The sequence below is a fragment of the Phyllostomus discolor genome, chromosome 2 (assembly GCF_004126475.2).
Source record: "Phyllostomus discolor isolate MPI-MPIP mPhyDis1 chromosome 2, mPhyDis1.pri.v3, whole genome shotgun sequence".
NCBI classification, from domain to species: domain Eukaryota; kingdom Metazoa; phylum Chordata; class Mammalia; order Chiroptera; family Phyllostomidae; genus Phyllostomus; species Phyllostomus discolor.
Window position 1 is genome coordinate 166,047,354 of NC_040904.2, and position 22,798 is coordinate 166,070,151.

The 22,798-nt window shown below is 37.1% G+C and overlaps 1 protein-coding gene across 6 annotated transcripts in view; it reads right to left on the bottom strand.

Moving 5' to 3' along the window:
- Positions 1–22,798, bottom strand: part of LARP4 (La ribonucleoprotein 4) — a 78,774-nt gene that overhangs the window by 29,858 nt on the left and 26,118 nt on the right. For all 6 annotated transcript variants that reach the window (XM_036019039.1, XM_028533141.2, XM_036019038.1 and 3 more), the window contains exons 5-8: positions 15,140–15,276; positions 13,319–13,422; positions 9,660–9,770; positions 7,315–7,368 (exon numbers count right to left, since the gene is read on the bottom strand). In XM_036019039.1, coding sequence (XP_035874932.1) covers positions 7,315–7,368; positions 9,660–9,770; positions 13,319–13,422; positions 15,140–15,276 — 406 coding nt within the window. The remainder of the gene's footprint in view (positions 1–7,314; positions 7,369–9,659; positions 9,771–13,318; positions 13,423–15,139; positions 15,277–22,798) is intronic.

Here is a 22,798-nt window from a genome sequence, read left to right on the forward strand (position 1 = left end):
CACTGTTAACGCTTTTATTCAACATAGTATTTGAAGTCCTAGCCACAGAAATCTTACATGAAAAAGAAATAAAAAGGTACCCAAATTGGAAAAAAAAGTAAAATAGTCATTTGCAGATGACATACTATATAAAGAGAACCTAAAAAAATTCCACAAGAAAACTATTAGAACTAGCACTGACTGGTATAGCTCAGTTGGTTGAGCATCATTCAAAAAAGCAAAAGGTCACTAAGGTTAATTCCCAATCAGGGCACATATCAGGCTGTGGACCCGGTTGATGGCTGCATGCAAGAAGCAACCCACTGATATTTCTCTCATACATCAATGTTGTTCTCCCTCCCTTCTCTAAACACTAAAAATCTTGAAAGAAAAAAAAAACACTATTAGAACTAATAATTCAGTAAGGTAGAATACAAAATTAATATTCAGAAGTCGACTGCCTTTTTATACACCAGTAACAACCTATCAGGAAGAGAAATTAAGAAAATAATTACATTTACAATTTTATCAAAAAATCAAATGAGACTTCCGGCAAGATGGAGGAATAGGTGGGCGCACCGTACCTCCTTGCACAACCAAGAACAGAATAACAATAATTTACAACAATGATTTGCAGTCATAATATCAGAACTGTCAGAGGATTTATCTAAATGGAAGTCGGACAGCCAAGAAGTTGAAGTAGACCCATACATCCAGACTGGTAGGGGACAACGAGCCGAGCGGGCGCCGGGCTGGCGCGGGTCACCGGCGCGCGTAGGTTGGGGGAAATTTGGCGCAAAATCAGCGCGACAGCGGTCTGGGGCGCAGGAGCGCAGCGGTGATCCCTGAGTGCACAGGCAGCGGCTGGGGGAATCAGTGGGGCAGAACTCACGGCCCAGAAGCCCAGGGAAGTGTCTGACTCCAGGAGAACGGAACTGTCACCATTGATCCCTCCTGTCCCCGCTCCCGCGCCTGCCCCCGCCCCCACATATAACGTCACAATCTAGCGACTGGGGCGCCCAGCTCCGGTGAGCACCTAAGGCTCCGCCCCCCACCATAACAAGAGCGACCAGACAGGAGAAAAAATAAATAAATAAATAAAATAATAGGAGAGACAGGGAAAGACATAAGACATGTTTCCAGCAGAACAGATCAGTCCCCCAGGACTCCTCCTTTTGAGTGACCAAGAAATAGCCAATCTATCAGATGCACAGTTCAAAACACTGGTGATCAGGAAGCTCACGGAATTGGTTGATTTTGGATGCAAATTACATGAAAAAATGCAGGTTACCATAAAAAGAGATGCAGGAAGATACACGGAGGAGAGCCAATAGTGAAAGGAAGGAATCTGAGTCTCAAAACAATACAGTGGACCAGAAGGAAGATAGAATCAACCAAGCAGGAGAGCATGATGAAATAAGAATTCAAAAAATCAAAGAAAAGCTTAAGACCATCAAGGACACCTTTAAACGTTCCAACATCCGAATTATAGGGGTACCAGAAGGGGAGTACCAACAAGTGGAAAAGTTATTTGAACAAATAATAAAGGAGAACTTCCCCAAACTGGCAAAGGGAATAGTCTTCCAAGAAATCCAAGGAGCGCAGAGAGCCCCAAAGAAGTTGGACCCAAGAAGAAACACACCAAGGCACATCATAATTACATTAGCCAAGGTAAAAACGAAGGAGAGAATCCTAGAAGCAGCAAGAGATAAGGGGACAGTAACCTACAAAGGAGTTCCCATCAGACTGTCAGCTGATTTCTCAAAAGAGACCTTACAGGCAAGAAGGGGCTGGAAAGAAATATTCCAAGTCATGAAAGACAAGGACCTCCATCCCAGATTGCTCTATCCAGCAAAGCTCTCATTTAGAATGGAAGAGAAGATAAAGTGCTTTTCAGATAAAGTCAAATTAAAGGAGTTCATCATCACCAAGCCCTTATTTTATGAAATGCTAAAGGGACTTATCTAAGAAAACAAGATAAAGAAAAGACATGTATAGTAAAAGGACAGCAAACTCACAATTATTAACAACCACACCTAAAGCAAAACCAAAAGAAACTAAGTAAACAACTAGAATAGGAACAGAACCACAGAAATGGAGGGCACATGGGGGACTAGCAGTAGCGGGGGGAGGAGGAGAGAGGGGGAAAAGGTATAGAGAATAAGTAGCATAGAATGTAGGTTGAAAATAGATAGGGGGAGGGCAAGAATAGTACGGGAAATGTAGAAGCTAAAGAACTCATAAGTATGACACATGGACATGGACTAAAGGGAGGGAACGTGGGTGGGAGAGGGGGTACAGGATGGAGGGGAGTGAAGGGGGAAATGGGACAACTGTAATAGCATAATCAATAAAATATATTAAAAAAAGAAAAAAAATCAAATGAAAGAACCTAGGAATAAATTTAACTAAGGAGTTTGTAAAACACCTGTATTTGGAAAATTGTAACACACTGAAGAAAGAAAGTGGAGAGGATACAAATTAATGCAAGCATATACTGTGCTCATAGATAGGAAGAATTAACATTGTTAAATGTTCATATTACCTAAAGCAATCTACAGGTTTAATGCCATCCCATCATTTGGAAAAAATATGAATGGCCTTTTCCCCAGAACTACCCTAAACTTTTATATGGAACCACAAAAGACTTCAAATAGTCAGAGCAATCTTGAGAAAGAAGAACAAAGTTAGAAGTATCACGCTACCTGATTTAAAAACCTATACTACATGGCTATAGTAATCAAAACAGCATGGTACTGCAATAAAATCAGACACAATGGAACAGAAATGAGAGGCTAGAAATAAACCCACACCTATATGGTCAATACAATAGGGGTAAAGACAGTCTCTTTAATAAATGGTGTTGGAAAAACTAAAGAGATCCATGCAAAAAAATGAAATAACCACTTCTTTACATCATCTACAAAAATAAAGACAAGATGAATTAAAGACTTATACGTAAGCGTGAAACCATAAAACTCCTACAAGAAAACACAGGCAGTAAATTCTTTGACATTGCATTTTAGCCATCTTTTTGGGTGTGTCTCTTCAGTCAAGGGAAACAAAAGAAAAATAAACAAATGGTACTACACCAAACTACAAAGATTTTGCACAGAGAAGGAAACCATCAACAAAACAAAGTCAACTTACTAAGTGGGTGAAAATATTCACCAATGAAACATCAATCCAAAATATATAAATAGTACATACAACTTGACACCAATAAAACAACGAATCTGATTTAAAAATGGGCAGAGAACCTAAATAGACATTTCTCTAAAAAGGACATACAGATGGCCAACAGATTTATGAAAATATGTTCAACATCACTAACAAGAGAAAAGCAAATAAAACCACAACGAGACATCACCTCACATCTGTCAAAATGACTGTGATTAATAAATCAACAAACAAGTGTTGGTGAAGGTATGGATAAAAGGGAACCTTTCTCTACTGTTTGTAAAACTGTAAACTGGTGCAGCAAAATGGAAAAAACTATGGAGGTTCCTCAAATAAAAACAAACAAACAAACAAACAAAAAACAAAAAACTACAAATAGAACCACCATGTGACCTAGCGAAGTCTACTGCTGGTTATTTACTGAAGAAATCCAAACACTAATTTGAAAAGATACACACACCCCTAAGTTCACTGGCAACATTATTCACAATAGCCAATATACTGAAGTAACTTCAGTGTCCACTGACAAATGAATGAATAAAGAGACATAAACACCTGGCTGGCGTAGCTCAGTGGATTGAGTGCGGGCTGCGAACCAAAGCATCACAGGTTCAATTCCCGGCCAAGGCACATCCCTGGGTTGCAGGCCATGGCCCCCAGCAAACGCACATTGATGTTTCAATGTTTCTATGTTTCTCTGTTTCTCCTTCCCTCTCTCCCCCCCCTCTCCCCCCCTCTCTCTCCCTCCCTCCCCTCTCTAAAAATAAATAAAATGAATGAATGAATGAATGAATGAAAGCAACTGACACTAAAAAATAAGAAAAGAAAAAAGAAAAACAAAAAACAACCAGAACTGCTAGGAAACTGAACTGCATAGAAGACTGACAACCAAAAGTTAAAGCAGCAGCATTCTTCCTGACTGGTAGGAGGGCTGGAAAGGACTGCAGCTGGCAGACCACATGGTCCAACATTCGTGAATAGATAATCCGGAAGGAACAACTGGGGAGCGAGACAGACTGCGTAACTCATAGTTTCAGAAAAGGAAAATAAAGCCTCAAAACCTCTGGCTATAAAAACCACTGGGGATTGCAGTGGGTGGAGAAATTCCCAGTCTCACAGGAGAGTCCATTGGAGGGGCCCATGGGGTCCTAGAATGTCCACAAACCTACCCACCTGGGAAATTAGCACCAGAAGGGCTCAATTAGCTTGTGGGTAGTGGGAGGAAGTCACTGAAAGTGGGGTGAGAGCTGAGCAAGCAGCACAGTTCCCTCTCTGGCCCCTCCCACATACAGCACCACAATGCAGTGATGTGGGTTGCCCTGCCCTGGCGAATACCTAAGGCTCTGCCCCTTACAATTTGACAGGTGTGCCAAGACAAAGAAATATCTTTTCTTTCATATGGCCCAAATGAAAGAACAGATCAAAACTCCAGAAAAAGAACTAAGTGACAAAGACAGAGCCAACCTATTAAACGCAGAGTTCAAAACACTGGTAATCAGGATGTTCACAGAAATGATTGAGTACAGATACAAAATGAAGAAGTGAAGGCTATGCAACATGAAATAAAGAAAAATACACAGGGAACCAACAGTGAAGGGAAAGAAACTGGGACTCAGAAGAAAGAAACAAACATTTGACCAGAACAGAATAAAGAAACAAGAATTCAAAAAAATGAGGAGAGACTTAGGAACCTCTGGAACAACTTTAAACGTTCCAACATCCAAATCATAGGTGCCAGAAGGAGAAGAGGAAGAGCAACAAACTGAAAACTTATTTGAAAAAATGATGAAGGAGAACTTCCTCAATCTGGCAAAGGAGCTAGACCTGCAAGCCTGGAAGCTCAGAAAGTACCAAAGAACTTGGACCTAAGGAGGAATACTCCAAGACACATCATAACTAAACTACCCAAGATTAAAGAGAGAATCTTAAAGGCAGCAAGAGAAAAGGAGACAGTTACCTACAAAGGAGTGCCCATAAGACTGTCAGCCAATTTCTCAAAAGAAACCTTACAGGCAAGAAGGGGCTGGAAAGAAGTATTCGAAGTCAGGAAGTATAAGGACCTATATCCAAGATCACTCTATCCAGCAAAGCTATCATTTAGAATGGAAGGGCAGATACAGTGCTTCCCAGATAAGGTCAAGTTAAAGGAGTTCATCATCACCAAGCCCTTATTATATTAAATGTTAAAGGGACTTACCTAGGAGAAAGATCAAAACTATGAGCAGTAAAGTGACAACAAACTCACAACTATCAACAACTGAACCTAAAAAACAAAAACTAGAACAGGAACAGAATCACAGAAATGCAGATCACATGGAGTGCTTTCAGCAAGGAGGTGGAGTGGGGGAGAACGGGGGAAACGGTGCAAGGGATAAGAAGCATAATTTATTGGTACAGAATAGGCAGGGGGAGTCTTTAAACAGTATAGGAAATGAAGAAGCCAAAGAAGCCATGGACATGACTAAGGGAGGGGGGAGTGCTGGATGGAGGGAGCTGTGGGCCGGAGGGGAGTAAAGGGGAGAAAGGAAAGTGGAACCAGTGTAACAGCATAATCAATAAAATATATTTTTAAAAAGGTACACATTCTAAAAAAATTTGTATGGAAAATTAATGGTCTAAGAGTAACCAAATCAATCATAAAAAAATAATAATGAGGGAAAACTTGCATAAGGAGATAATATACTATAAAACAAAGATGTGATTTAGTACAGAGTGGGAGAATAAAGAACCTGAAACAGATCTGATAGATTCAAGATTACACACAATTTATAGGATGGACCACTAAACAAGTGACTGATGAGACAACTACCTTTTCACATATGAAAAAAATAAAATAAAATTAGCCCCCTGTCTTACAATATATCAATTAATTCCAGATGTTTCAAAGTCCTAAATCCAACATATAAAACCTTAAAGCTATTAGAAGACCTACGAGAATATTTTTATAGCTTCAAGTAAGGAAAGGATGTAAAAGGGACAAGGGCATTAAAGGCAGAGGAAATAAAATAACCACTAGCCAACAGTTTCATCTATAACACGGAAAGTAATAATGCCACCTGCCACACAGCAATAAAGAGATTTAAACATGTCAAATTCTTGGAACGGACGACATACAACCTCTTAATAAATAAAAGTTCCTCTTATTCCAGTTCTTCTACTTACAAGTTGAGTGAACCTGGGTAGGTGACTCTTGCACCTCACTTTCTGTACCAATAAAATAAAGACACCAGTACCTACCTTATTATGTTCTTATAAGAATTCATAAGAATTAAATGGCGCTATACATACAATGTGCTTTAAAACAGAAACTGATACACAGTAAGAGTTCCATAAGATTAAGTATAATGTAAAAAATAATAATGTATTGCACTTACAAATAATAATTATTACAGTGGGGCAAAAGTAGGTTTACAGTTATGAAAAATAATATAATAATAAATAAATAATAATACAAGAATAAACGCTTTCATGCACTTATAACTATAAACCTACTTTTGCCCCACTCTGTATTAAATAGGGCACGAGGAACATGTCAAAATAAGTGCATGTTTAAAATTCTATTTTAGATGGTAACTCTTATAGTGATGTGGAGAATGAACTGTAGGAAGGGAAATGCTAATGGCCTAAAATTAAAAAGGCTAACCCAATTATTCAAACCTAAACAATGGCAATAATGACTGAAAGAAGTTTGGAAGGCACATTTCATGTAATCTGAGGATAGATCAGACATGTAAAGAAAGTGAGCAAGTGTCATCAATAACAATTTCCAGTTTCCCCAAATGGCTGAATGTTAATGTGATGACATAGTGAGTTAAGGTTCAGAGTACTACAAATGTCTTCAATTTTGTTACTAAAAAAATTATTTCATTCTTCATTTTGAGACCTGGAAATTATCTTACACATTGTTAATCAGCATCTAACCAAAACTTCCTGCTGTTTGAAGTTATGCCTTTTGGAAAGAATTGTAGTACAGAAAGTATTTTGATGCTCTATCAACTAATTTTCTACAGTAGTGCATCATATGAGTCAGAATTTCTTAAAAATCATTATGGGTTTTATAAAATATTATCCATCTGTGGTTTTTAAATTCTCAAACAGACAAACAACAAAAAAATTTCTTGTCAGGGGCTGGCCTTTCTTACAAATGTTTCTTACCATGATTGGCTTGCCCTGAAATGTTTTAACTTCTTCTCTCAAGTATTTAAAAGCCTGTTAACAAAGCAGAAAGAAGCTTTTGTTAGCATTCATCTTTATCTTAGCAACTATCTCTAAACTAAACAATAGAGCCCTGGCTGGTCTAGCTCAGTGGATTGAGCCGGGCTGTGAACCAGGCATCGCAGGTTCAATTCCCAGTCAGGGCACATGCCTAGGTTGAAGGCCATGGCCCCCAGCAACCGCACATTGATGTTTCTCTTTCTCTCTCCCTTCCATCTCTAAAAATAAATAAATAAAATCTTTAAGAAAATGTAACTTGAAAAAAAAAACCTAAGCAATAGAAAATTCTGAAGGTGATTCCATTATGCAGGTGATAGGGAATGAAAAACTAAAAATATAAGATCTTAGCTATGGTTCACATTTACTGTAGATTAGCTACATGGATTACTACAGGGAAAAAAAAGGAACAAAATTCAAAATAGACCCAAAATGTCACCACATATTATTTTATTCTTTAATTTTAAAGAGTGAGATACTGGTTTGTTTTTCTATTCATTTATGCATTCATTGGTTACTTCCTGTATGTGCCCTGACCACAGATCAAACCTACGACCTTGGCGTAGCAGGACAATGTTCTAACTAACTTAGCAACCCACTCAGGGTTACATATTTTTAAAATGGTTTACTCAGACAGCCTTCCAAGGTAACAAATTAAAACAAACAAACATCAAAAATCCAATTAGATATGTTTCTGTTTTAAAGGATTATTACTTATCTTTAAGAAGGAGAAAATAATTAAGAGTAAAATCATTATATCAAAATTCCAAGAATCAGAAAGGCAGTTACAAATGCAGGTCTACTGTGTACTAGAAATACAACTGAGTTGGCCAAAAAGTCTGTTTAGTTTTTATTACAAAATAAAAAATGCATTTTTTTCATCTTCACCAATAAATTTATTTATTTGAGTATTTTGTGTATGTCGGTTATCTCCTGTGTGGTATAACACTGATTGTTCTCAATTAATGTCTCAAGTAAATCACTATCAACTTCAACTGGTCTACCCGACTGTTGAGCATTGTCCAAAGAGAAATCTCCAGCACAAAATTTTGCAAGCCACTTCTGACATGTTCGATCAGTCACAGCACCTTCTCCATATGCTGCACAATTATTTTTCTGCGTTTCAGTTGCATTTTTACCTTTCTTGAAATGATAAAGGATGATATGCCAAAAATATAACATATATTCTTTCATCTTCAATGCTAAATTGACAACACAAAAATTCACCAACTTTGATGTTTTTTTTTAAAAAATGCATGCTGATATGACAGCTGTCACAACACAATCTAACAAAACTGTTTCAAATGAAGGTAAAGACAATGAAGCCCTACTAGAGCCATCTTATGGAAAAAAACAAATGACCTTTTGGCCAATCCAGTATGATTCCCAATCTCCATGTTAATTTTAAAACTGTGTTAATTTCTTTATTGATCGAGGTAAACTGTTCTTATATTGAAACTGAAAAAGCCTTAGGAAGATGATAAAAATGGAAACCAATTAACAAGCAAAGCCAAAAAGGCGAACAAGGTGCTCGACAGTCTTTGCAGAGTTCTGTAAGCACACCTTTTCTCAATTGAAATGAGGTCTGTCCGAAAAAGTCCAGTCATTGTTAATATAACAAGAATGGTTTCCTCACCATTGATGTAACCTGGAAGCCAAGGAGAGTGGACTGGAATGTGCATGTGTGAACAATGATGATGACTTCACTATACTAGTCAGGGTGGCAGACACTGTTGAGCAAGCACGTGTATTGCGTGGCCTTCTGAGAGAGTGGAGCAATGAATCTGCATCCAATTTTGTGTTATGCTTGAACATTCCCCCATTGAAACTATTTAGATGATTCAGAAGTCCGCATCTATGGGAAACTGGTGACTGGCAGCTTCATCACAACAATGTTCCTGCTCATGTATCATGTCTCATGCAGAGTTTTTTGGTGAAACATCAAATCACCCAGGTGACTCAGCCTCCCTACAGCACAGATCTGGCACCCTGTGACTTTTGGCTTTTCCCAAAACGAAAATCACCTTTGAAAGGGAAAAGACTTCAGATCATCAATGAGATTCAGGAAAATACGACAGAGCAGCTGACGGTGACTGGGAGAACTGTGTGAGGTCCCAAGGTGCCTACTTTGAAGGGGACTTGAGGTGTCATTGTCCTATATACAATGTGTCTTGTATCTTCCTCAATAAATGTCTCTATTTTTCATAGCGCATGGCTGGATATTTTCTGGACAGACCACTATTTATGTTGCCACTAGGACTGAAATCAGAAGAAAAGTTTCTTCTCACCTGTTGTGCATCCGTGTCTGACTGGAAAGTGATATACCAGTTGCTATTGTGTGCAAACTCACAGCTTATTACTTTGGGACAGTTTTCATTTTTAAACAAAGCTTTCACTTCCTAAAAAAGAAAAATTTCAGTTAATTCTAAAAAACATATCAATAATACCATATTTTGTTGTGTGTCATGTATAATTTTTGCCCAAATTTTTGAGGAAAAAATAAGTATGCACATTATATATGGGTAGTGCTAATTCTGTATCTATTATGTTAAAAATGCTAAAATTCTTTAATACAAAAATGAAGTATCTATATATAATTCCCAGCCAGAGTACATTCTTGGGTTGCAGGCCATAACCCCCAGCAACGGCACATTGATGTTTCTCTCTCTCTGTATCTCCCTCCCTTCCCTCTCTAAAAAATAAATAAATAAATAATAATAATTAAGTATCTATATATAAATAAATGAATTAAAAAATTAAAATGAAAGGTTTTTTTCCTGAAAGTTTGGCCAAAAACATGAGTGCACTTTATATACTGGAGTGCATTATACACAGTAAAATATGGCAGGTGTTTATCTCTTCACGTCTTTCGGAATTTTCTACTTCTTTACTTGTTAACTGTTTACGGCTTCTGTCATTTTTCTATTGAGAGCAGATTGCATTCTGAAACAAAAACATGGATAGTGATAGCATAAATTTTGTATATGATTTAGGGATGAAACCCTATTTTATAATTAAAATGGAAGAATTTCAATCCCAGTTGCAAGCTAAATTTTCCTTAGTAAAATCTCTCCAGTCCTGTCATTATCAAAAAAAAAAAAGGAAAGGTTATGTCCTCCCTCCCTTAACATTTTTTAGGTGCTAAGTATTTTCATTTGATCCAGATGCTTCATCTACATCAGAGTTATTCATAGGTATATGCTTTGTGCAAAGATATCTTTTTTTCCCATAACTGACATTATCTAAGAACTAAAACTTCAACAAACACATGGATTCAGAAAAAATGATTGTCAAAACTCAGAAAGGTGTAACAGTTAACAGCTTGAAAGAAGTTTATTTAAAAAAAAAAAAGAATAAAACTGGAAGTGAACATTAAGTATTCCTAAAAAGTTATAAAGGAAACGGTATCTGCTGAAAATACCATCCAGAGTTAAGACATTGTGATTTGATTTATTCCTGAAAACCTTTGTGTTGAAGCTTTTATCATCTTCATTTTACAGCTGAATACATAGTGGCTCAAACTGTTTAACGTGTTCACACTACCACAAAGTGGAACTCAAACCCAGATTTGTATACCTCCAAATACCATTTTGTCTAATACTCATTTGAGTTCAAAGAGAAATGTATTTCTTTTATTTTTATCTTACTTTCTAGTGAGAGGGGAAGGGAGGGAGGAAAAGGGGAGAAACATTACTGTGCAAGAAACGTATCAATCCATTGCCTCTCGCATGCCCTCACCCAGCGGCCAGACCCACAACCCAGGCATGGGCCCTGACTGGAAATCAAACCAGCAACCTTTCAGTTAAGATCTCAGGCCAGCCAGCGCTAAGTCCACTGAGCAACACCAGCCAGGGCATCAAGAAGTTTAGTAGTAATCAATAATTCCATAATATCAATACAATCTGATTTGGTTAGACTGTCTCACAAAATATCACTAGATGTCAATTTTTAAAAAGTTAATTACTGATTGGACAATCAATATGACAACACTGAAGTCTAGCCTGTATTCCAATTTCCTCAAATGTTTAATGTACTAAATTAAAAAATGAGATAATCTCTACCTGTGATGATGACAGTTTCTTGAGATGACGCTACTTGAAGTAAGTTGTCAACCAACTGACTCTTGTGATATTTGTAAAAGTGGTAAAATACCAAGTTCAGTAATGAAATACCTGTCCAGTCTAGAATTTCATTTTTGGAGATCTATGCAACAGTTAGACTGCCTGTCACCCGCTGATAATCTACCTTCAAGTACCCACAGATATTCTCCAAATATTTAATTCCTTTAAAATGTATAATTAATTGATTTGTTCATTCAAATTTTAATGAAATCCTTACTTTCAGCCTTTAGCATTCTTTATGAAGAGTTCTGTTCATAGATCTATTTTTCCAAATATAAGGGAAGTCTGGACCTAAAGTAATCAAAAATTTATTTCACCTGAGACAAACCCTGATGGTCAGAACCCAAATCTCCTCATTTTAAAGTGATTTTCAGTTACTAGGGCCTAACACTTGTTTTATTTTATTTTTTTTAATGAACAGTATGTGGCTGCTTTGGTTCCTTTTATTTACTATTTTTCATGTGTGTGAGCTGTTTATATATTCAGGCTGAATTACAGTAACTATAAAAATGGTAACAACGGCTGACTTTAGAGTGTTTTTTATATGCATGCTACTGTTCCAAGCTTTTATATACCACCTTATTTAATTCTCACAACAATTTTATGAATTATTACTATTATCCCAATTTAACAGATGAGAAAACTAAGGCAAAAGAAGTTAAGCAACTTATCTAAGGTCATAGAACTAGGAAGTAAAAAGGCTAGAATTTAAATTGAGGCAGTTTGGCTCTAGAGTTTAGGCTCATGTATACTCTACATTGTTTCTTAATACTGTAAATATCCTTCCCATTCTGCCTTCACTTTAATTTGTTACTTTTGTCATATACTTCATAAGATTAAATCAAAGATCTAACAATAGTCTCTTTTCTAATTTCTCTCACAGCATGCTGGAATTATATCACTAAATGACTCTGGAAAAAAGATTAACTACTAATATGTCAAATTTGTTAGGTGGCAAGAGTCTTTCATTCTAAAATGGCTAGTCAATTACCATGTATCAGTTACTTATTAATTCTCCCCATCTCTAATTTACTGTGCCTTTATATAACAACTTAGCGTAAGGCTCTGTGGCTTAGTGGTTTAGAAGAAACATGGGCTTCAAAATCAGAGAGATCAAGGTCAAATCCTGACTCTCTCATATAAACAGCCCGTGTGTCTTAGGCAAGTTATTTAACCATCCAAAGGCTCAGTTAACTTTGTTTGTAAAAGAGATAATAAAACCTTAGGCTTTAAATAACTAAAGTGTATGGCATAATATTTGGTAGAACCAAATTACTAAATAGATGTTACATTTGTTCATATGGAAAATACAGTAATTAATAAATAATAATATATGAATAAACTCTGTTTCAGGTACTCACAGTGTAAACTTACTTTTGCCTCATATTGTATTGTTTCATTCAGATATTATTTTATTTTTGTTCCTGTACCATAACATCTTTATAACCACAGCTTCACTTTATATTTTGCTAACCAGTAGGGTTAGTTCTGACCCAGTAGTCCTTATTTATATTTTTCTCCTTCATTCATCTTTCAGATGAATCCTCAAATTCCCAAAAGAACCCATTTATATTTTAATTGCCATTAAAGTCAAATCAATAAACTGAAAGTGAGTCTCACTGTAATATTCAGTCTTCCTTTCTAAGAACACAGAACTATGTCTTCTTCCTCCCTCTGTATCATTCTTTAAAAATTTCAAAATTTATACAAGTTGGTATTTAGTCTTTCACAATAACTGATATGAGGGCACAGCTGTACTTTCCTTGTTTATTTAGTTCCTTCAATTTAAAAAGAATACTTAGCTTTAACAATACTCAATAATTTACCTCTATTGGTGTTGTTTCAGGAATCTCCCTAAGAATCACGATACAACGCTTATGACTTGGTCTCACTTTCTCACCCTTCTCATCAACTTGTACCATGGGAGAAGCTGAAATTTTAAAAAAGGTATCATTCAAAAGTGACAATTAGAGATAGTAATGCCATTCAAAAAACAATTCATTTCTATTTCCAACTGAATAAATTAGCAAAAGTTAATATCCCAAAGAAATTAAATTGTGGAATCAAAGACTAGAGTACAATGAAGTATTTTGAGATTAATACCTAAAGAATATTGTCAAGTGTTATTCTTTGAGCAAAATATTTAGAGTGCCTACTTGGGATTTGCCACTGTGTTGGGACTGGGGGAAAAAGCCTTCAGGAAGCATACAACACATATCTGATAGGACAAGTTCTCTGTGTACAATTACCAGATTCTTTATTTCAAGAGATAACAAAAATCAATGTACTTGCATTATTTAGCCAAACCCTACTCTAGAAAATGTAATAAGCTCTAATATGTAAAGAAACTCTACTTTGTCCCCCCTAAAGATTTTATTTATTTATTTTTTAAAGAGAGCAGAAGGGAAGGAGAAAGAGGGGAAGAGAAACATCAATGTATGGTTGCCTCTCACAAGCCCCCTACGGGGGACTTGGCCTACAATCCAGGCATGTGTTCTGAGTGGGAATTGAACCAGTGACCCTTTGATTTGCATGCTGGCACTGAACCCACTGAGCTATACCAGCCAGGGCTGAAGAAACTGTTCCTAAAATTACAGTCTAAGAAGTGCTTAGACAAAGATTTACTCACAAATGATTACAATCTTTCCTTGATTTTAACATAATTATTTACCTGCTACCACAGAAACACAGAAGTCAACCTTAAGATGATGATTTTGAGGAAATACCAAATGAAGATAGTACCACAGAGCCAAAACTTTCATTTCTGGTCCCTTCAGAAAGAGATTATGCCACAACTCCCTTAATAGGTAGGGAGAGAATAAAAGCAGCAGTTAAGAAAAATGGCCTGGGTATTAGTACTAGGGTCCAGCCCTTACAGATGGGGAATTCTGCTTGTCTTGTGGCCAATGTTTATATGTTGACAAGACTGGGTCATTTTAAGAAATAATGTCTGCACAAACCAACAAGAGATTATTTCATAAATGTTTTTAGTCTTCTGAGAATGAAAATCTTCTACACTTCTACTTAGTAAGTCTATTATTAAACTTTTCCAACAACATATTTCATATAAAAATGGAGATGTGCCTCAAGAAGGTAACAAAAAGAGAGGTTACCAAGAAACACTAATAGAATCACTAAAAAACTCTTAGAGCCTCAACCTAAAAACATAAATTCATTACAAAATTTTAAAGCATTATTTATCAAATTGTATAATAGGTTACAACTCTTTAATAGGTTATGAAATCAATTTAGAATAAAAGAAATGACTTTGTTACAAGCATTTATTATTAGTCTGTGTGGTATTTCAGTTGTGTGTGGGTACGTGGTATATGTATTAGACTATGACGTAAAATGTGCTTCACTTTGGGTTCAAAAGTTTAAGATAGATTGCTTTAGAGGGTGTGAAAATAACATATGACACTTTCTAATATCTCAGAATACTGAGATTTAATTGCTTACATGTGTAATTGGGTACTAAGATGAACAATGAAGGTATAGAATAGAAACTCTGTAACACTCAGTAAAGATAAATTATTGGAACAGAATAGCAAAAAATAGGGAGTTAAAACAATTCCTTATGGTCAGAAATTAAAAACCATTTAAATTTTTGATTTAAAAAAATAAGCTAAAAGGTATAATTTACATACATCTCAACACTTCAAGAATTAGATCAAGGTCTGTGGTTAGCTTTTTTATTTCTTCCATGTTGGCAACTGTCCAAATGGGGATGAATTGATCACTGTCCATTTGAGATATCAGGTAAAGATCCTTTGACAAATTTTCTCTAAAAAAAATAACATATAGAAATCAACAGTTCTATAAAACAAATAATTCTTTAAAAGCATCTAAAGAGTTGCCTGATTCGCTTTTGTCACTAAGTCCAGGAAAACAAATTTATAGTATCAGAAATAACACAATTATGGAATTATATAATATATAACAGATATGCTCTAACTACTTCCAAAAAGATTATGAATCTCCAAATAAGTTTGGCCCAGCAATTTTTGTTTTGTTTTTCACTTTTTATTGAATTTATTGAGATGACACTGGTTAATAAAATCACATAGGTTTCAGGTGTAAATTCTGTAACACATCACCTGTACACTATATTGTGAGCTCACCGCGCCAAGTCAAGTCTCTTTCCATCACAATTTCCCCCCATCTTCTACCTCCCCCCACCCGCCTTCCCCTCTTGTAATATGCTATAGTCTGTGTCTATGATGTCTCTTTCTTTTTTTTTTGTCCATCTTATAAATACTTTATCAGTGATGTTAGAATATGCAGTTTAAACCATGAGTTAGATCGTGGAATTTTAAGTTTCTGAGTGTTTGCATTTTTACATAAATGTTAGCTTTGAATTTATATTTAAATATAAATTTGAAAGATTTAAAAATTAAGACTAAAGACTCTTTAAGATACATTTTAAAAAAGAGATAAACACTTCTATCTTACACATAAAATCCTGTTTAACAAACTGAAGTAAAATAAAATTCATCTTAGTTATATCAAATCTTTGAAGCAGTCTGGTTATAAACAACTAGAAGTCTATCCTTAAAAGCTGTCTTTTTAATAACCACTCCATTTAAAACTGAAACCACCCAAGTACTCTTGATGTCACCTCCCTTGCTTACACTGCTCTATATAACTTTTCCAGAATGATTATTACCTAACATTTCTAAACTGCTTATTTATTAAATTTACTGTTTTGGTCCCCTGGCCAAAATACAGGTTCCATGAAGAATCTTTGTTGTTAAAAATGTAAAATCAAAACAAAACAAAACAAAAAAACCATGGTGTCACACACCAAAAGGCTGAGGATTCAATTCCTGGTCAAGTTGCATACCTAGATTGCAGGTTCCACCCCCAGAAGAGGTGCATAAGGGAGGCAACCAATCAATATTTCTTTCTCAAATGGATCTCTCTTTCCCTCTCTCCCTCCCTCTCTAAAAATCAAAAAACATCCTCTGGGGAGGATTTAAAAAATTAAAGAAAAAATGTGTTTCAAAGCCCTACTGCTTGGCCAAGAGTAGGGTCTAAGGCCTTTACATTCAAATTATATTAAAACAGAAGTAGTAATTACTTTTTTAAGGCTACAACTGTTAACAGGTGGTGGCTACTTATTTTGGAAGGAAAATGAGAACAGAGGGGAAACTAACTAGTAAACTCAGTTCAGCATCAAAGGGGGAACATACTAGTGTCACCCTAATAAATAAAAAATTTGTTTTAAATTTATTGCTTTTACAAAGAGAAGAAGTGGGGGTAGGGGGAGAGAGAAACACAGACAGAGACACAGAGAGAAGAAACATCTGTTTGTCGTTCCACTTATTTATGCACCCACTGGTTGATTTTTGTATGTGCCCTGACCAGGGATTGAACCTGCAACCTTGGCAATACTGGGTCGATGCTCTAATGAAATGAGCTACCCAGCCAGAGTCAAAAAATTCTTTATGAACTTAAAAATAAATAATTAACATAACATTTGAATAATGAAAAACTTGTAGCCTGAATTAAATAACTCTTACTTTCAGCAGGTTCTATTCTTATAAAACACTGTGTCAAACCCTTAAAGATATTGTACCTCACAGAGGTAATTCAACTTAATGGATATAGTATCTAGGATTGAATATTCATGGACTAATACCTGACATATACAATATGAATGGCAATTTTGATGAGCTACAAATGTCAATCACCCAGCTGGTTTAAACTGTAACACAGTGCTGAGCAGAATGTGGGGTATGACAAGCGAGAGCTTGAAACAATTACAAAAACTGCTTCCAAAGGTAAAAGAAGAGCTATGGAAGCTATGAAGACACAATTAAATTCCAAAAAGATGACCTTTCTTTCCTGAGAGCACATGCAGATGCTGGACCCAAGGAAAACCAGTAGAGTACTCAGCAGTGGCAGAGGACTGGCATTACGAACTGGAAACTAAAGGAGACCCACCCGACACACGGCTGTACTTAATGAGTTCTAAGGAGGAAGATGAGAGATTGGGAGCCAACCTAAAAAGAATAAAATCTCTGTGGTTTTGTGGAAGTTCCAGTGGAAGAAGGAACCTTGCTTCAAGCACAAGACAGGGCTCTTCCACAAGTCATTTGCCAGATTTTGAAGCTGTATCGGGTAAAGAAGCTAAAGAGCTATATCTTTGAAGAACAGAACTAAATCTCCCTTGGTGTTTCAAAACAGAGGTAATAGAAAACTGTCAACCTCTAAATTAAAAGCCTGAGAAAATTATGCCTAAGGAACAAACATAGAGGTAGATCGGGTCTAATTAAGATACCTGCTCAGCCCTGACTGTTTAATTTCTGACTGGATCGAAGCAATCAATCTGCTTCAGCCTGCCAGAAGCAAGCTCAAATCTCTTCTAGAGGAAATAATTGTATCACCAGAAGCTTCTACCTTCTTTTACAATATCCAGCATATAATCAAAATTTAAAAGACATGCAAAAAGGAAAATTATGATAGAGAATGAACAGAAAAAAACTCAGTATTAACAGACACACAAATGATCCAGTTAGAAGGCAAAGACATTAAAATAAGTACAAGGAACTTCCAGTCAAGATGGTAGTATAGGTAGTGCAGTAATCACCTCCTCCCACAACCAAATCATAATTACAACTAAACTGCAGAATAACCATCATTCAGAACCACCTGAAACCTGGCTGAATGGAAGTCGTACAAGCAGGGACTGAAAGAAAAAGCCACATCAAGATTGGTAGGAGATGCTGGTCTCACACCCCTATGTGGCAGATGATCAGGAGGGATATCTCAGCTGCAGAGATCGTCCTTGAGGAGTGGGGTCCCTCTGCCCCATACCAGGTCTCCTAGAATTCCAGTGCCAGAAAGAAAAGTCCCAGTAACTTCTGGCTGTAACAACCAGTGGGGATTGAGACAGACAGAGGGACCCCCTGAGGGCTTCTGGAGTCCTACGCAGTTCCTCTTACTCAGACTCACTCCCTCTTGGCTCAAGTGCTGGGGAATCAGCTTGAAAGGTACCAGGAAACATACGGGGAAGAACTGAATTGTCTGACACTAGGGCCTGCTAGGATGGGAGGGAGCTTTCTCCCAGACAGAAGTGTTGGCAGAGGCCACTGTTCCTTTGACAAACAGAGCTAGGAGGCAGTCACCATATCTGAATCTCCATCAACCTGGCTCAAACTGTTTGCCTTGCCCTGGTGATTCCTTGGGAGAGGTCCCCACCCAACTTTTAGGGTCATCAAGCTGTTTCCAGTGTCTTTTCCATACAAATGACCTGTCTTGGCCCATGCCTCAGATTTTCCTCAAGTCTTTCAAACAAGTAGGATCAGGCCTCAGTGAGCCTCATACCTCTCATTAAGTGGCCCTAGGCCTTGGTTCAACAGCTTGGCCTTGTCTGGGCACCTCCAGACCCAGCACAAGTAGCAACCATGTGCGTATTACTCCGTAGGTCATGCCTAGTGGCCCTGGGAAGAATATAGGCAGCAGCTAACCTTGGCCTACACCTCCTGGGAGGCCCCCAAGCTAGTACACCGAGTGGACAGCGTCAGACCATGCTGAAGCACCACCCAACCATCTCCCCCAGCAATCCACTCAAGGGGCAAAGTCAGCGGGCACCAGAGTTCCTCTGAAGTAAGTCCTACTCTGTGGGGTGGGTCTCTGCACAGCTAATCCTTCATGGTAGTTGTAGGTTGGTGGTCATAGCCAGTCTTTGTAGTTGACTGCCCTGGGGGTAGGTCCCTTGCATTGACATGCAAACAGCAATCAAAACTCAACTATAAGAGGAGGGTATACACAGCCCACATAGGGAGCACACCTCGAGTGTGTAGCTTGGGTGATTGAGGAGGGTGTTCCACTGGACTTTACAGAGCTAGTAATGTTAGGCCATTCTACCAAACCCAGGAGACTAGCAGCTCTACATAACATAAAAACAAATACAAGGAGGCTGTCAAAATGAGGACATGAAGAAACACACCCCACAGGAAAGAACAGAACAAAACTCCAGGAAAAGAACTAAACAAAATGGAGACAAGCAATCTACTAGATGCAGAGTTCAAAACACTGGTTATAAGGATGCTCAATGAACTTAGGAAAAGAGTAGATGAACTTACTGAGCATTTCAACAAAGAGATAGGAAACATAAAAACAGGATTAGAAACCATAAAAAAGAACCACTTAGAAATGAAGAATACATTAACTGAAATGAAAAGTACATTAAAGGGATCAAAAGTGGAGTAGATGAAACAGAGGATTAAATCAGAAAGTTGGAAAACAAGGAAGCAGAAAAAAAACCCAAGCAGAACATCAGAAAGAAAAAATAATCCAAAAAATGAGGACTGAATAAGGAGCCTACGGGAAAAGCTCAAGCGTACCAACATTTGGGCGTGCCAGAAGGGAAAGAAAGTTGGAGCAAGGAATTGAAAGCCTATGTCAAAAAAAATGGCATGAAATTTCCCTAACCTGCTGAAGGAAATAGACATACAAGTCTGGGAAGTGCAGAGAGTTTCAAAGATGAACCCAAAGAGGCTCACACCAAGATACATTATAAGTAAAATGCAAAGGTCAGTGGCCTCGCCTGGGCACCTCCAAGCCCAGCACAAGCCTCATACAGGCCCTAGGAGCAAAAGCAAGAACCTCCTGTCCTTTTTTTGTCTAGTCAGTTGTGAATCTTAAAAGCAGCAAGAGAAAAGCAGTTAGTTACCTACAGGGGATTTCCCATAAAACAGTCAGCTGATTTCTCAACAGAAACTTTGCAGGCCAGAAGGGATTGGCAAGAAATATTTAAAATGATGAAAAACAAGGACCTACAACGAAGACTAGTCTACCCAGAAAAGCTATCATTTAGAATGAAGGACATATAAAGAGCTTCCCAGACAAGACAAAGCTAAAGGAGTTCATCATCACCAAACCAGTATCATATGAAATATTTAAAAAAAGGTCTTTAACCCTCTGGAGGTCATGGCTGATCTGAGAGATACAAACTAAATCTTTTCTAAAGACATTTTTGTTTTAATGCAACCTCTACAGGCTTAAGAGGAAGAAAAAATAAAAAATATGAACAATAAAATGGCAATACATATGTAGCAACAACTGAATTGAAAAAATAAAATAAACAAACAAGTAAAATAGAAACAGACACATGGATACAGAGAACATTCTGACAGCTGCCAGTAGGAGGACTGGAGGAATGGGTGAAATAGGTAAAGGGATTAAGAAGTACAAATTGGTTGTTACAGAACAGTCACGAAGGTGTAAAGTACAGCATAGGGTATAATCAATAACATTCTAATAACTATGTATGGTGTCAGATGGGTGCAAGATATATCAGGAGGATCACTTAGTAAATTATGTAATAGCTGATCACTTGATATACACCTGAAATTAATATAATGATGTATATCAACTGCAATTGAAAAATTAATAAACGATTAAAATAAATAAAATTATTACAAGTATGTTACAGAAAATGAATTGTATCATAGGCACAACTGACTAGAGAAAAAAAGGAGAGGAGGTTCTCGCTTTTATCCTAGGGCCTGTATGAGACTATGAAGACAAGGAATAACAAGGAGGGGAAGAAAAGGGAGATATTTAGGATGAGAAATCAAACGAGTTGACAGTGAATTGTTATCTAAAGAAATAAAAAAAGCTTCTTCCCCGCCAAAAAATTTTAGCCCAGGCTGGTGTGGCTCAGTGAATTAAGTGCTAGCCTGTGAACCAAAGGGTCACTGGTTCAATTCCCAGTCAGGGCACATACCTGGGTTGTAGGCCAGGTGAGGGAAAACCACACATGAATGTTTCGCTCCCTTTCTTTCTCACTTCCTTCCCCTCTCTCTAAAAATAAATAAATAAAATATTGAAAAAAAAAAAAAAAAAAAAGCCTCTTCCCAATAGTGGCCTGAGGTGACTTCTGAAAATGATTCACTCCTCACTTGTCCCAGAAAACCCCACAAAATCATGAAAATCAAAAGGTTCAAATTTTCTTGTTCACTTTAAATATACTCGTGAAACTGTCCAAACCCTCAAGGGTATGCATGTCCAAAAAGCCACCAAGTACCTGAAGGGTGTCACTTTACGGAAGCAATACATGCCATTCTGTTGTTATAATGCTGGAGTTGGCAGGCATGCCCAGTCCAACAGCGGAGCCAGACACTGGGCCAACTGCTCAAAAAGAAGGCTGAATTTTTGCTGCACGTGCTTAAAAATGCAGAGTGGCCCTGGCTGGATGGCTCAGTTGGTTGGAGCATCCTCCCATACACCAAAAGCTTGTGGGTTCGATCCCCAGTTGAGGCACGTATGGGAGGCAATCAATCAATGTTTCTATTTCCTTCTCTCTCTCTCTCCCCCTTCTCACTTCCCACATTTCCCTCTCTTTCCCTTCCTCTCTCTCTAAAATCAATAAACATATCCTCAGGTAAGGATTAAGGAAAAAATGCAGAAACCAATGATGAACTTTAAGGGTTTAGATGTATACTGTCCTCTGGTCATTAAGCACATCCAGGTGGACAAAGCTCCCAAGATGGGGTGCAGAACTTGAACAGAGTTTATGGGCAGATTAACCCATATGAACTCCGCCTGCCACACAGACATGATCCTTACTGAAAAAGAGCGGACTGTCCCTAAACCAGGAGAGGAGGATGCACGCACGTGCACGCACACACATGCAAACACACAATCCAGACGCAACTGAAAGAACAAAAACTTATGGCCCAGGAATAAATTCAGCATAAAATAAATGCTAAAAGTGTTAAAAAAAAAAAAGTCAATGATAAAATCCAAGTTTCTAGCTTCAAAAATTGGTTTACTGGTCCTACTCACCAGATACAGGGAAAATAAAAGGCGTTATTACATTTGCATGAACAAACAGTTTATTTTGGAAGGGGCAGTTCTACGTATTGAAATGTTATGATATCTAACCTGTAAATACACCTACATAATTCTTACCTGTAAATAAGACATCTTAAACTGTTTTCTGAAATAACTCCTTATTTAATAGAAGATATTGATAATATAAATTCTATGCCCATCCACTTAACTTGCTAAACATAACTCTATGATCAGAGTCAACTACTAAAAATATAAGTGAAGAAATAACTACCCTTTTAAGAACCATAAACCTGAATATGTTCATAGGAAAAGTATCTAAGAGAAATTTCATTATCTTTCTACTGAGAATAAAATATCCTTTGCATATCCAATTGAAGACTATATTTTTAAATTTTGTTAAGAAATACAGAGGAATGATACCAAAATATATCATTGAAGGAAATTAAAACCACCAGTCTTCCACTCTATCCCACACATATTTTACAGCTACTAACCAATTT